Source organism: Aptenodytes forsteri, unplaced genomic scaffold (genome assembly GCF_000699145.1).
Source record: "Aptenodytes forsteri isolate BGI_AS27 unplaced genomic scaffold, ASM69914v1 Scaffold679, whole genome shotgun sequence".
Taxonomy (NCBI): Eukaryota; Metazoa; Chordata; class Aves; order Sphenisciformes; family Spheniscidae; genus Aptenodytes; species Aptenodytes forsteri.
This window is the reverse complement of record NW_008795924.1, coordinates 1389420-1402850: the sequence shown is the minus strand read 5'-3', so window position 1 is coordinate 1402850 and position 13431 is coordinate 1389420. Positions and strand designations below refer to the sequence as shown.

The 13431-nt window shown below is 47.8% G+C and overlaps 1 protein-coding gene across 1 annotated transcript in view; it reads right to left on the bottom strand.

Annotated features, from left to right (window-relative positions):
- Window positions 1-8636: 8636 nt before the first annotated feature.
- The window catches only part of DZIP1L (DAZ interacting zinc finger protein 1 like), a 15787-nt gene continuing 10992 nt past the window's right edge, over window positions 8637-13431 (bottom strand). Inside the window, exons 10-11 of the mRNA XM_019473569.1 lie at window positions 12119-12311; window positions 8637-8770 (exon numbers count right to left, since the gene is read on the bottom strand). Coding sequence (XP_019329114.1) covers window positions 8637-8770; window positions 12119-12311 — 327 coding nt within the window. The remainder of the gene's footprint in view (window positions 8771-12118; window positions 12312-13431) is intronic.

Below are 13431 nucleotides of genomic sequence, written 5' to 3'. Positions count from 1 at the left end.
TAGACTTTCTGGGCTTGAGATGTGCTATCTTTTACAAAATATTTTTCACTTCAGAAGCAAAAAGTATACGCAAACAAAGCAGTCTGTAAATAGGATTGTGTTTTCTATCATGTTTACCCTACTCTGAGGTTGTATCCTAGCTTGTTATGAACATCAGTTTTATTTGACTGCCTGTTAGTATGCCTACCACATGTCTATAACAAAAGTAATGCCTTTTTATGCTCTCAGAGTAGAACAGTTTGCTCATATTTTACATATAAACTCTGATATCCAGGACTAGGATTGTGCCTTGTGCCCTTTTCTAATTCTTCTAATAGGTTAAAATTCCCATTTAATAATAGCCCAGATGTAAAAGCAATGCTACCTCATTGCCTTTTCCCCTTTGAGCAGGCTTTCATGCAATTAGGCAATGTCATCCTCTACTTTCTCAGAGTTTAGAGAGGTGAACAGTATCCCGTGACCTTGGTGTCCTCTGTTCATCAGAAAAAACAGTGCTTTGCTGAAATGGTAGTGTATCTTTGCTCTGGTTTTGTCACCCAATTTTTTTTTGGAGTAGGTTGAAAAGCAAAAATTATAATCTAGTAGTCTCCTATATTATTTTGCTGTGTATTTCAAGTAAATTCATTTGTGTCCCTTTGGCTGTGGCCAATGCATACAGATCCCATAGTCTTGGCATTTTCCTCCCTGGTGACTGTTTCTACTCAGACACACCTTTGCTTTGCTGGTTGTACTACGATGCTGATCTGCTGTGATATTTAATCTGATTTATGTTACTTAGACATTTGCTATAACCTGTGATACCACAGTGTATTTATTTCTTCTGATGTCTCCAGGGAATACGTATAATCCATTGTTATTCCTATGCTAGATATTTGCTGTAATAGCTGAAAACCTCTGTGTGAGACCGGTGTTCCTGCAGATGTCATCTTTAATGAAGCCAGATGAATTTCTCATTTAGAATTAATTAGAGTTACATTTGGAGCATAAATCCCAGGGAGCATTAGATATGTAACTCCATACTGACATCAGGACTTTCTTGTGTTAATTCTTCCCCCAGTGATGTGAAGATTAACTCCTTAGTGGGACATTGACTCTTCTAGCCAATCCACCAGAGAGGAAGTTTATTCAAAGGGGTAAAAGGAAGAGACACAAGAGCTTACATGGGAGGGGAAAGCTGTGTGCCATTAGCAGGTCCTCCCACCTGGCTCCAGAGCACATCCTAGTGAAGTTCTAGAAAGTGCCTATGAGCAGAGTGAAGGGTACTGATGGATAAGTTAGAGAGAGAGAGAGAAAAGGGGTCTGAAACGTTCAAAGTAGCCATTTTGATAGATATCTGCAATAGGTTTTAGCTCCACTTGTAATGATTGTAATTTCTCTGCAGGACTTCATCAGCAAACTTGTTTTGGTGAAATGCTGATATTCCCTTGAGTGGTTTAATGTTCTGGAGGGATCAGAGGCAGACCTGAACATTTCCCCAGAGTTGGACCTTTGGTAGGTCAAGCTACCAGTCTAGCTGGCATCTCCGGTGGTTTGTACGAATAGTGGGAGCAGGCTGTCTCACTGAACATCAGTGGTCCCAGTGAGCACAAACCAAAGTCACCAGCTCTCCATAACCATCAGTCATCCATAACCACCAGCTCCCTACCACCACATGGAGGTACATCTCCAGCAGAGGTCTAGGAGTTGGGGAGAGCCTGAACCTTGGGTAGTCAATGAGAGGAGGAAGGAATGCCTGGCAGGGTGCGGCACCAGGGGCTGGTGGTTGGAGGAGATGACCACCATGCAGACAGGTGGGAAGAGCTTCCATCCAACAGAAGCTCTTGGTCCCATCTCAGGCTGGACGTTGGCCCCTGCTGCCACCTGGGGTAAATCGCTATCTCTGCTGGATGTCAGTGCTGACTCTCCCTTTCGTGCTAGCGAAGGACTTGCTTTTAAGGATCTGTTTTTAAAGGAGAACAGGTAAATCCTGTCCTATTTTAAAAATACCGATATTCTTTACAATGGATTTTTCCCCGTCTCTCTGTATAGACTTAGCTTTGCTGCCTCTTTTTTGCATGCTGGTTTTATTTTTTTGCTTGTTCGTTTTGTTGTGTTTTTTTTTTTTACTTGAATATTAAAAAAGAAAAAGTCTTTAAGACCAAAATCACTGTTTTCACTTGTTCTCTCCTTGTCACGAACAGCAGCTACCAACTCAGCTAAACTCACCCCAGCTTTGGGTTCTGCAGCTTCTTGGGAGCAGTATGGACAAGTATGTGTGGTTGAGGGAAAAAATAAAAGATGAGGCTGGGTTTTTTTCCTTTATAAGATATAGTTAGTTATATGCTGAGACAAAATATCAGAAAATCAGATGAATAAGCATCAGGGGACCCACAATTCACTGATGCAATGAAATCGAGGTCCGTGCTGGGACTCTGGGCTTGCCAAGGAGTACAGTTCAGCAAAAGCGTGGGTCTTTTGGGGTTTGAGGCCACTTTGGTCAGGCCAGCATCTGCCTGACTTTCAAGGTAGCAATTAAACACTTATAAATACTTCATTGTTCTTAGGAGGGCAGAAAAATTGCTGGCATGCTCTCACTCCTGCCAGCCTCCACTGGAATAGGGCTGAAAAGCACGGGAATGTTTAATTTAGATAGGAAACACGTAAGTGGTGATTAGGTAAAGGTACACAAGGTAATGAAAAATACAGAAAAACACCCAGAAAAAACATACAACTTCCTGACTGCAGTAGAACAAAAAAAGGTGCACACAGAAAATCACAAGGAAGCACCTTTGAAAGTTACATTTTATTTTTATGCAACACAAATACTCAAACTCGCCAGGCCAGCTATCTCTCAGTTTCACTTTGATGTGTGCAAGCATGTAGATGGCAAGATTGCGGGCAGGAGCATTATGGAGAGCAGCAGAGAGCTGAGACAGAGCAGTATCTAGGAATTCCTGCCCTCAGTAGATTTCTAATCTTCCAACATCAGTTTTCATTTCCTTACCTTGGCTGAAAACTTGCAGTATGAAAAATTTTAATGCAGTGAACTTTACTGAAAAAAATCAAATTCCGAAGCAGAGAATCATTTATTTATGAGCCTGTTTGCCGTGTAACAACACCTGATATTATGGCTGTTCCCCTCTTTTTCTGGCCATAATGGACCTTATCTCATGGCGGGCACCACTGCGAGTGGTGAGCATCATGCATTGGGGGAATGACTGCATGGGGAGAACCAGTGTCTGCAGCCACGGAGCTGCGGTTCCTGCCACAGAACGCACTTGGTGTTTCCCTGTCTTGGGACATGGACCCAAATAATCCCCTTTTGAGCTGAACTGATCTGTCTCCTTGAAAGCCCTGCACCTGAAACCACCTGCTTAGGGAAAGCTGTTGGTCTTTGCTGAGAACAAAGTTCCCATTTCCAGGCTTTCCTCTGCAGCCTTGCTGGCTAAAAAAAATGAGGATACCCTAATTATTTCTTGGACTTTAAGAAAAAAGCGAGATCCAAAAGCCCCTCCAGGATGACCCAACATTGTCTTGGTGGCAGCTCATTGTGTCCCAGTGCTGCTGTGCCCCAGTGCCCACGTGCAAAGGACACAAAACCACATCATGTCCACAGCCTGTGGTGTTAGGCACCAGCTGCATGGGGAGGAGGGACACCCAGTCCATATGCTGCCTGAGGAGCACCCTGGGGCCACCCACCCAAAACACAGCTTCTGGACCTCACGCTGTGTCTGGCTCCCCAGCGCTGCAGGGAGGCACTTTTCCTTAAAGGGTGTGAATTTAGGCTTTGAACCCAGCACTACGTGCAAAACTGAGCTGCTCGAAAGAGCAACACCCTGTTCTCAAGCCGGTCACCCTGCAGGCAGAAACTTGGGAGGGTACAGTGCTGTACCGAGGCATGCACAGCAAAGCCCTCACCATCCTGCTTTGCTGCCTGGCTGAAGTTTGGGAGGAGCAGTTAAATATTTGCTGGGCTAAACTGGGCTTGCTGGTTTGACGAATTGCACAGCAACAAGGAGGTTTGTGCCTCTAGAAGACTTTGGCTGAGTAAAGCCTGGAAATAACTGGAGCCCAGATGCTGCAGATCTCTTGGCCCCGTGAATAAATCCAGCGTTTCCTCCTGACGTTGTTACTGGAGAGGGAGGGATGACTTCCCCCCCGCCAATTATTTTGCCCTTATCAACAATAAACTGCAGGGCAAGGGATGCATTTGGTAGCACTTGCAGAACCAAGGGAGATGAGTCATGGAAATTGTGATTGGTGATGTGTGTGTGCATGTGTGCCTGCAGTCAGAAATGGTTTTGTTTCCATAAATTTGATCGTCCTCTGAAAAATGCATATCCTGTTTCAGAGGAGCTAATTAAATACAGGCTTGTCCAATAAAGCAAATGCTGAAAAGGCTGTGTGTATTATCTGCCGGCAGAGCTCTATATAGGTTCTTTCTGAGCTTCCGCACCATTTATAAGTATATGAGAGCACGGCAGATTTGCATGGACTTTGACCAAGGGAAGCAAAGACCCATATCTGAAGCTACAAATTGGACTATGAGATAAGAACTGTCTTGAAATCTATATGCAATTAAAAGCCAAATCTTCCTTCCTATAGTGACAAGGTTATTGCTTTTATATAGCTGAACAGAGATGAATGAGTCTACGGATTAACAGCACTAAGATTTATGACACTGTACTTGCCCCAAATATTATGGGAGAATAGCTCTCTGGGTGAGATATTCCAGCTGAATAAATTTGATAGGATTTTTCTTTTCCTTTATTTTTTTCTACTTGGTATTATGTGGGAGAGTTGCATTGCATTCAGATTGTTAGTGCTGTGGTTTGATTATCTACTAATTGTCCCACATATTTATGCTTTATAAAAGTATGACCAATAAATGAAGTCCCGCGAAGACAAATGTCATCGAGAAAAACAAAACGCAAAACATATTATTTTAAAAAGCATAAGACTCCAATGGCATTAAACTCCTAGCAAGGGCCTGACCAACAGTTTCAATGTAGCTGTGCTGCTTTGCGCCCATGGGAAGGGGGTCATGCCTATGCCCCATGGATGTCCTAAATAGTATGGCTGTGTTACAGTACCTGCAAGCTGGAAGCTGGTTGTGCAGGCATCAGCTGGGATAGTGTTTGTAAAACCAACCTCAGGTTTCTCTTCGACCCTTCAATTTGCATGGCACTGCAGAGGTCCCTTTTTCAGAGGGAAACCCTGATTTGCGTGGTTTCTCCTTTATTAAATTGGCTAGTTCTTTATCTTGCTGGTTCTGAACTTGTTTTACCGTTTCCAAAGACTCCAGAAAGGACGAAGCCAAAGGAGTCACTTCTGGCAGGAGAAACGAGGTTTCAGCAATTGGTGAAGACCATGGAAAACCCTCCATGCCATGCTGAACTGAAGACAAGGTTGAAAAATTAGAGGAATATAAAAACCTGTGGGAATTTAAGGGGAGCAGTTTGGGTATGGGAGGGATGGGGTTACATGCCTGGGTGGGGGACGCAGGTCAGGGCAGAGGGGTGAGGATTGGGCTGCTTGCACTGGAGGAAAGGTAAAACCATGTCCAGGAAAAAGCATGGGTACTGGACAGGCCCTGCTTCTCCAAATCATGCCATGATGCTAGGGTTGCATTTTCCATCATTTAACAAAACTTCAGGGGTTTTTTTAGCTTTTCAGGAAAAGCCTGTGGGTGTTAAGCAGCACGGACAGGCACATGTGCTCCAGCCCATGGAACGAGCCTGCTCCACCACCCACTAGCAAGCAGCAGCCTGGTGGTGCACAATCACAGCATGCCAGTGGGCAGGATTTGACTCAAGGAGCAGGTGCGAAGGCTTGAGAGGGAAGGGATGTGGTGTCAGGCTCTGAGAGGTGCTGGCAGTGTGAAGGCAGGATGCCCGTGATTTGCACGGGCCATCTCCACCTGCAGCAGCCTCCCCATTGCTTTTGCTGCTAACAAAGTCTTCTTGTCTCGTGGCGTTGCAGTGTCGCATCTTTACAGGGTGAAGGAAATTAATTTTCGAGGCGGCTCTCATTCCATTGTTCTTCTCCTGCGGGAGAAGCTGAATTTGTTTCCTTAATGCAATCACAAAGAAATCTTTGTACGAAGGAAATATCAGGACACCTGTCTGCCTATTTAACCTCAGCTGCGAGCGAGAGTCCCCACTTGCACTTCTGACTTTGTTTTCCACTGTGTGCTTTCTGCCGACTTTGTTTTGTTTTGCTTTGTTTTGCATTCCCCTGGCTGCAGTGATCCGCCTACTTGGGGAGTATCCCTGCTGCTGTCTGCTGGTTTGGCATTGTGCAGCAAGGCACGACCACTCAGCAGTGCCAATGGGCACAGGAGTCCAATGTGGCCCAGTCTGGTGTCATCAAGAAAAGGACAGTACTCTAAAAAGGGGTACACAAGCAGTTGCTTTACCTGGGGAAGAAGCCCATAAAACAACAGGAAAAAAAATTTAGTAAAATTTATTTTCTGGACAAGACACACTGATGGAGCTGATGTCGTTGGAGTCACTTCTCCCCTTCCTCTTCCCTTCTCTTGTCTTCTCTGGAGACAGAGCCCATCACCTGGGATAACCCAAGGTGAATCTTCATGGCTCTTCTTCTATGCATATCATGCATCCTCTGCCATATGGCTCGCTGCAGCTTGCAGCACGCAGAGAACAACCTCCCATGGACCTTGTTGGCTCAAAATGTCCAGTCTGAAATAAAAATGCTTTGTCTGCATCGCTATTTATTTATTCGTTAGAGTATGACTGTCACTCTTCTCTCAGCACAAGGCTGCCAGGTATTTTTGGAGCTTCCCAAACTTGGGGGAAGTTTTTCCCCTACCTTCCTGGCACCATCTGGTCTCAGTGTTGAGTGCATGAAGCTCACTGCGATGGCTCAAAAGCACCTCAGGCATGAAAACTGCTGGTAAAACGAATGGAAGAGTAATTCTTGCACTTGTCGGCAAGTGAACACGTGCAGGAGCAGTAAAAGCAGCCGGACCTGGGGCTGGCAAGGTTTGGTCAGCAGCTGGTGGGACGAGTGTGATTTAGATTTTAGCGCTGGGCAGGGCACCTGCCTTGGCACTGAGCTTGCCATGTAGTCAAGGCGAAACAGCTTCTGCTTTCTGCCCTTTTCCTGCCTGTTTGCTCTTTTGGGCAGAAATTTATTTCCCCATTGGCTTTGGACCATGCGAGCACCGGAGCCCAGCCCAGGGCTGCTGTATGGCAGGCAACGAGGGCAGAGGTGCATGAGCCAGGAGAGGTTTCCTATCACCCTTCTCACAGGAGCAAATGCTCACTGCTACCTGCAATTTTTAACAGGTAAAAAGATAGTTTCTTTTTCCCAATTACCAGTACCAGTGCTCTGAAGGGGATGAAAACATCCCTCTTTTATTTAATTGATTAAAAGCAGTGTTCATTATGATCAACACTCGCCACAAAGAACAACAGCTGTTAAATTAAACATGAAGTAACGCATCTGGCAATAGCACTGTAAGCAATTAATAACACAAACCAGGTATCGTTCTTATTTAAAATTGAAAGTTTAAAATGGAAAAATTCCTTTTCAAGGTATGCAGCTAGAGAGCTATGCCATATGGGTGGGTATAAGCCCACAGGTGAATGTGCACATACTGGAGGACATGTGGATTTGCAAAATATGGAGGGTTTTCTGCATGTTTGTGGAGCGTTATCCGGAAGGCACTTTTGCTGTTCAATGAAGTTAAATTAATTCACCCTGTTCTGCTCAGCCCTGGTTGGGCTTCCTGCTCCCTAGCATTAAAATCCACATGCAAATGTTAGAAATAGGGAATGGCAGAAGTTTGAAGCAGCAGTGGAGTAGGTTGGAAAAGAGAAGAGATATTGAGAAGTGCCAGTTTTTCCTGTTGCATTTTCCAAAATTTCATACTTTTAAGGGATCAAGATCATAAATGCACTGCTACAAATGTGCAAAATACAGAGAGAATTAGGAAAATGAACTTAATTTACATGGATAAGCATTATCAGCGGAGTCAGGCTTATGTGGTCATGTTTACAGTGCAAAAAATCATCCTTTGGATTGGAGTTTCCACCAATTCAAGAAAGGAAGGAGGAAGGAGACAGCCGCTGCGGCTTGTTACTTTGTCTGAGCGCATTCAGTCCAGGTTCCTCCTAGAGCAGGAAAACGAGACCTTTTCCATCACCCTCGGGAGCACCGGCAAAGAAAGACGCAATGAGAAGGAAAGCTGCTTTCTCCCCTCCCTGACTCTGTTTTTCGGACTGCTTAAAGAATAAAAAAGCCACACACAAGTGCCAGGCTGTGTCCGCTGTGGAGAGTTGGCCCCAGCCTGTGGGGGCAAAGTCCAGGGAGAGCTGCTGGGGCTCCGAAAACTCATGGCACCATCGAGCACTGTGTTATAGCTCATGTGCATGCGTGAAGGGAGAGCAGAAATCTCTCCTTTTCAGACCATGCAGCATTTATCCTCCTTGGTACAATCCACAGTGGCTGGCCAGGGAGCACCCAACCCCCCTGTGCTGTTTGGGAGAGCCCAAATATTGGGGTCTTCCCAAAAAGAGGGGTGGCTGGAGCACAGGAGCTGCCCTAGGGAGGCTGCAGAGCAGCTGCTGCCCGTTTCTGGTCTTGTGGCACCATCCAGTGGCTGCTGGCAGCGGACTCTCACTTCCCTGTCACTACCATGTGTCCCCTTGCAGCCCTGTTCCCCAGGGCCCTGGGGACCGAGGTGGCCCCCTGAGGATCAGCAGCCACCTGGCTGGTGGCTCGGCCAGGTCCTCCAGGGAGGAGGTCTCCAGGTCACTGCTGTCACCTGCAAGCTGGAGAGGAGCACAGAGAGGGTGAAGGGGAGCCAGGGCTCTGAGCAGGGCCAGACCCACCCCCCCCGACATTTGCACCCTGTGCTCCCCTACTATAAATCAACAGGGATTTCTTCTCCATCAGGTTGATGCAAAAATTAGAGCAAAGAGGGCCAAACATGGTTGCACCAGGATGCCACACAGGACACCCTTTCTTTACTTCCATGGCTTGCAAATTGCAAATTGTCCCATAAATCTTACGCTTCACTTTTTTTTTTTTTAAACTTTGTCAGATGAAGGCCCAGAATTTCATCGTCATTGCATAAGAAAACAAAAAATCTTCCCAGTATTTGTGCTGGGCCTTCCTTGGGTACAATCCTTTTTAATTTTTTTTCTGAAAAAGCAATTTGATTCCTTCACTGCCACCACTTTAATTACATCAGCTCTCACCCATAAATTGAGGTTATGTTTAAGTCCTGTTTTAGTAATTTAATAATTTCTCCATTGCATCACTCCAATTATCTCTGGATTTGTTCCAGAGACCTCTTCTCAGTTCGATTCTCTGGCGCTTACTGTTTTGCTCCCAATCGCATGAATACTGATTATAATTTTTTTTTTTTTTTTTCACCAAAGAGGGTGAATGGAAAAACATTAGGGGAAGGACAGACACCTGTAACTGGATGAAGGGGCCAAGGGCCAAGTCTCTGCTGCCATAAGTTTTAACTCCCTGCACACAGACTATGCCCTGTGGCACTGCTGATGGGTATGAGCTGAAAAGAGGGTTTGACATGCCTTTTTTCCTGGAAATTATGTCAGAGAACATCCCTATGGTCATTCGCATGAGATACCTCGAGTTTCTTGGTGGGCTGGCTGGTTTTTGGCGATGCCAAGCTCAGGGCTGGGAAGAGTTTCACCCTGCTGGGTGGTCTCTGTGCCACCGCATCCAGGCATCTCTCCAAGAGCCTCACCATTGTGGATGTGGCTGTCCCTGTGCAGGACAGAGCAGATTAAACAGGGAGCCCCAAGGCACAGTGATGGCACAGCTCAGTGAGAAGGGAGGGACCACCAGCCGCCCCAGGGCAAGTTGGTTTCAAAGTAGCTTAAACTCACTAGCACTGTCTGGACCCATCCCAATGGAGCTGTTTCAGGAAGTAAATATTTTGTGCATAAGATAAAGCATGGGAGGGTTCCCTCCCCAAGCAAGCACTGGGTGGGTAATGCTCCCCTGCGTGCAAGGATGCTGGAGGAAACCTCCATCTGCACACACAGCCTGGGCTAGTGGTGTGTGGCAGAGCACCGACAGCTCTTTTCTGGCCTGGGACACACCAAAGCCACAGGCAAAGAGTACCTGCTGCTGTCTGCAGTTAATGCATAGGCAACAGGTGCCTCCCGCTGCCCCCCCACCTCTCTGAGGGGTCCAGGAGCAGTCCCCACCTCATTTCCTGACACATGGTTCACATCAGGTTTTGCAGCATACAGCTGACTGTTAAAACAAGCTTTCCTCCTTGTGTTTGACAGCCCTTTCAGTCCTGTAGGGTTCCCTGCATCCTCTAGGCAGTCTGGTTTTCCTCTGAGCAAAGGAAGAGCCACAGGGTTTATTGAGCCCTAGGAAAATACTCTGGCAGGGTCAGGCACACACGTTGCAGATGGTTAAAGCCACCAGTGCCCTGTTGCGTGGCTAAGTATGGGGGATGGTGGGGTAAGACTTGTCCCATTTCAGCCCCAGGAAGAAGGTGACACAGCAGCACTGATGGTACTAACCAGGACTGTCCCCACCACCTCGCTGACCCACAGTGGTTGCTACAAGAACAGGCAGTACCTGAACCAGCCGTTTCCTCCAGCGAGTCCAGGTCCCACCCGTCAGAGTCAGTCTCATCCCCCAGCACCACTGTGGAGAGCGCTGCCTCTTGCTGAAAGCTGAGCCTCACAGGGGATGGGGCAGGTTTCTTCCCTCCCAGCACCACTTCTGAACTGGTGCACAGAGAGATGGATCGGGCATGGGGTTGCTCTGGCGTCCCCCTACCCCACTCCTGCAGCAGATGCGGGGAAGCCCTGCGATGCTCTGGGCTGTGATCTGACCCTGAGCAGGGCCGCCCATGGAGAAGCTCTGCGTTTACCATGGATGTGGACAGATCCATCACACCCACTGACTGCAAACACTCTCCTGCTGGCCTCTCCAACAAATACTCACACCCATACTTTGCCTTACATTTGGATATTGCTTTGCTTGAGTTTAAAACCTAGATCTGGCTTTTTCTTGCTCCTGGAGCAAACAAGTAACTCCTTTTCCTCTCTTGCTCTTGGTCACAGATGAGCTCCTCTTCCTCTCTGCTGCCATCTCACAGCCTCTCTATGTTGTTTCTTCTCTGCATCGCCTGCACAGTTTCTCCAAGCTTTTATTTTACATCTTTACTACTTTTGCTCCAAAACCCCAAGAGAACTCCTTCATCCCCTTGCAGAGGTTCTGGGAGGGGAAAAAGGAGCCAAACACCAGTGGGAAATGCCCCGTGTTTGTCTCCAGCACCACATGGTGGGTGCAGGCCCTCAGGTCTGACTTCGCTGAGTTGTTTGAGTTAGACCATATGGGCAGGGAGACCCCAGAAAACTCCTTTTCCAAACAAACTGCTCTGGGGTGCCACATCACTCACCACTCGGCAGTTTCCAAAGGTGCTGGTGTTTGGGCAACACTCAGCATACTTGGTGCCAGGTTGTGGCTAAGGGTCCCGGGCACTGCCCACCTGCCTGGAGACCGAAAGGAGGTGATGAGACTCACCTCCACCGTGGGACAAGTCTTTGGTGGGGACTGCTGGCTTTGGAGGTCCGCAGGGTGCCCCAGGGAGTCCTCGGGGGGCTGTGGGTGGAGCGGGTTCTGCTCCAAGGAGCAGGCTGGAGGATTACTGAGGCTTCAGGTTCTACTGCAGCTGGTATTGCCATGGGCTGTGACCCATGAATGGACCTGGGGCTCTGCGGGCTTTGAGCTGGAAGGCAATATTGAGAGCAAGGAGAATCACCACCCACCTCCTGCTAGTCCTGTGGGTTGCCCTTGGGGGAGCCACGCAGCCCACCCGACATGGGGTTGTGTAGAAAAAGGGGGAGAAAGGGATTTGCAAGCACTGCCAAACCTGTATTTCACTCTGCTGGGGCTTTTGGGGACAGCTAATGTTTTTTCCTGAGTATGTCAGGCCAACCCACGAGGTCAATATGCAGAGAGCAATTGCAGAAACTTGCATCACCCTAAATGCCCTTTCCTGCCCTTTCTCTGTCTTTGTCTCACTGGGTAAGGGAATGGCATCCTCTGGCCATTGGTGGGTGGCCACAGGTCCCTATGGTTGGTATGTAGAGAGGACAGGAGGTCACTTCACCTGGGATGATGGAGAGCTGTCGAGGCAAAGTTCTGCTGGGCTTCTTGCATTGCCTAACTTTCCCCATCACCGCTCGGACCAACTCATCCCTCAGGCAGAGGAGACCAGGAAATTTCTCAGCCTTCTGTTGCTGCTGAAGCCTGACCAGAGCCTGGAGGCTTTTGTAGGTCCAAGTGGAGATCCCCTTCGCAACCTAAAGCAGAGGGTGGCTGAGGAGCCCAACGTTGTCCTCCCACAGTGCTGAGTGGTGAAACAAGACCTTGGCAGCACTACCCGTATCTCAAGAGCATCCTGCAAGCTCCAAGCCCTGTCCAAACCCCAAGAAAGCTCTCACCAGCCCTGACACCCATTGTTTCCCCAGCACAATGTATCCCATACAAACAGCCCACAATGAGGCTTCAGTCATCATTTGCAAAGCCCTCATCTGATTTGGTAAATGACCACTGAAGAGTAAATATCAGCTATTTTGGGCAATTTCTAGGCTACAGGGTAAACGCAGCATTTTGTCTTAGGAGGTATTTACAACTCGAGCAGGTTTTGTGACCACGAATGACCACCTGGGCTTGTAGAGATGCAAAGTGATGAGAAGCGAAGGGTGAAGGGCGGTGTACGCCTGTGGGCCTTGCTTTGAGCGCCTCTGCTTCTTGTGACACCACCTCCGTGTTCCTGAATAACATGCCAGGAAAAGGGGGGACATGCCAGGGCTTCAGCCTATGTGAAATGAACCCAGGAGTACTCCTTACATGCACCTCCAGAAAACAAATCACACGAGAAGCCATTCAGTCACTGCTTTCTCTTTGTGCCCTCAGGACCCGAAACAGAAACACTGCCTTGCTCAGAAACACCGGTCAATGGAGCAACACGGGTCCGCAGCAGCCGTGCCCGCTGCCTGCCTGCTCACTGTCCTTGCACCAGCTCTGCAAGGTGCTAGGTGGTGGTGTTGCATTGCTGGGAGCTCAGGAAGACTTGTCGGAGGTACTATTTAATATGCTTGGCATGAAAAGGACTTGGACAGTGAAAGTCCCCTTGAAATCCCCATGACAGGGGCTGCTGTGCCCTCAAACATCCTCCTTTCCTAGAAGAGAGGGAGCCCTGGCTAATTTAGCATATAAAAGGCTGCTTGTGAGAAAGATTTGCTGGAGAGATACTAATAACCAACCTCAGGGATGGGATCACGGCGGTTTATTCCCTGTGCTACTGTGTGATTCTGCCTCCACCTTCCTATTTGCCTCTCAGGGTGTGATTGCTCCAGATGGGGATTTTTTTTTACTGCCTGTTTGTATTTCAGTTGTTCTCCCCCCCCCCCCCCAACA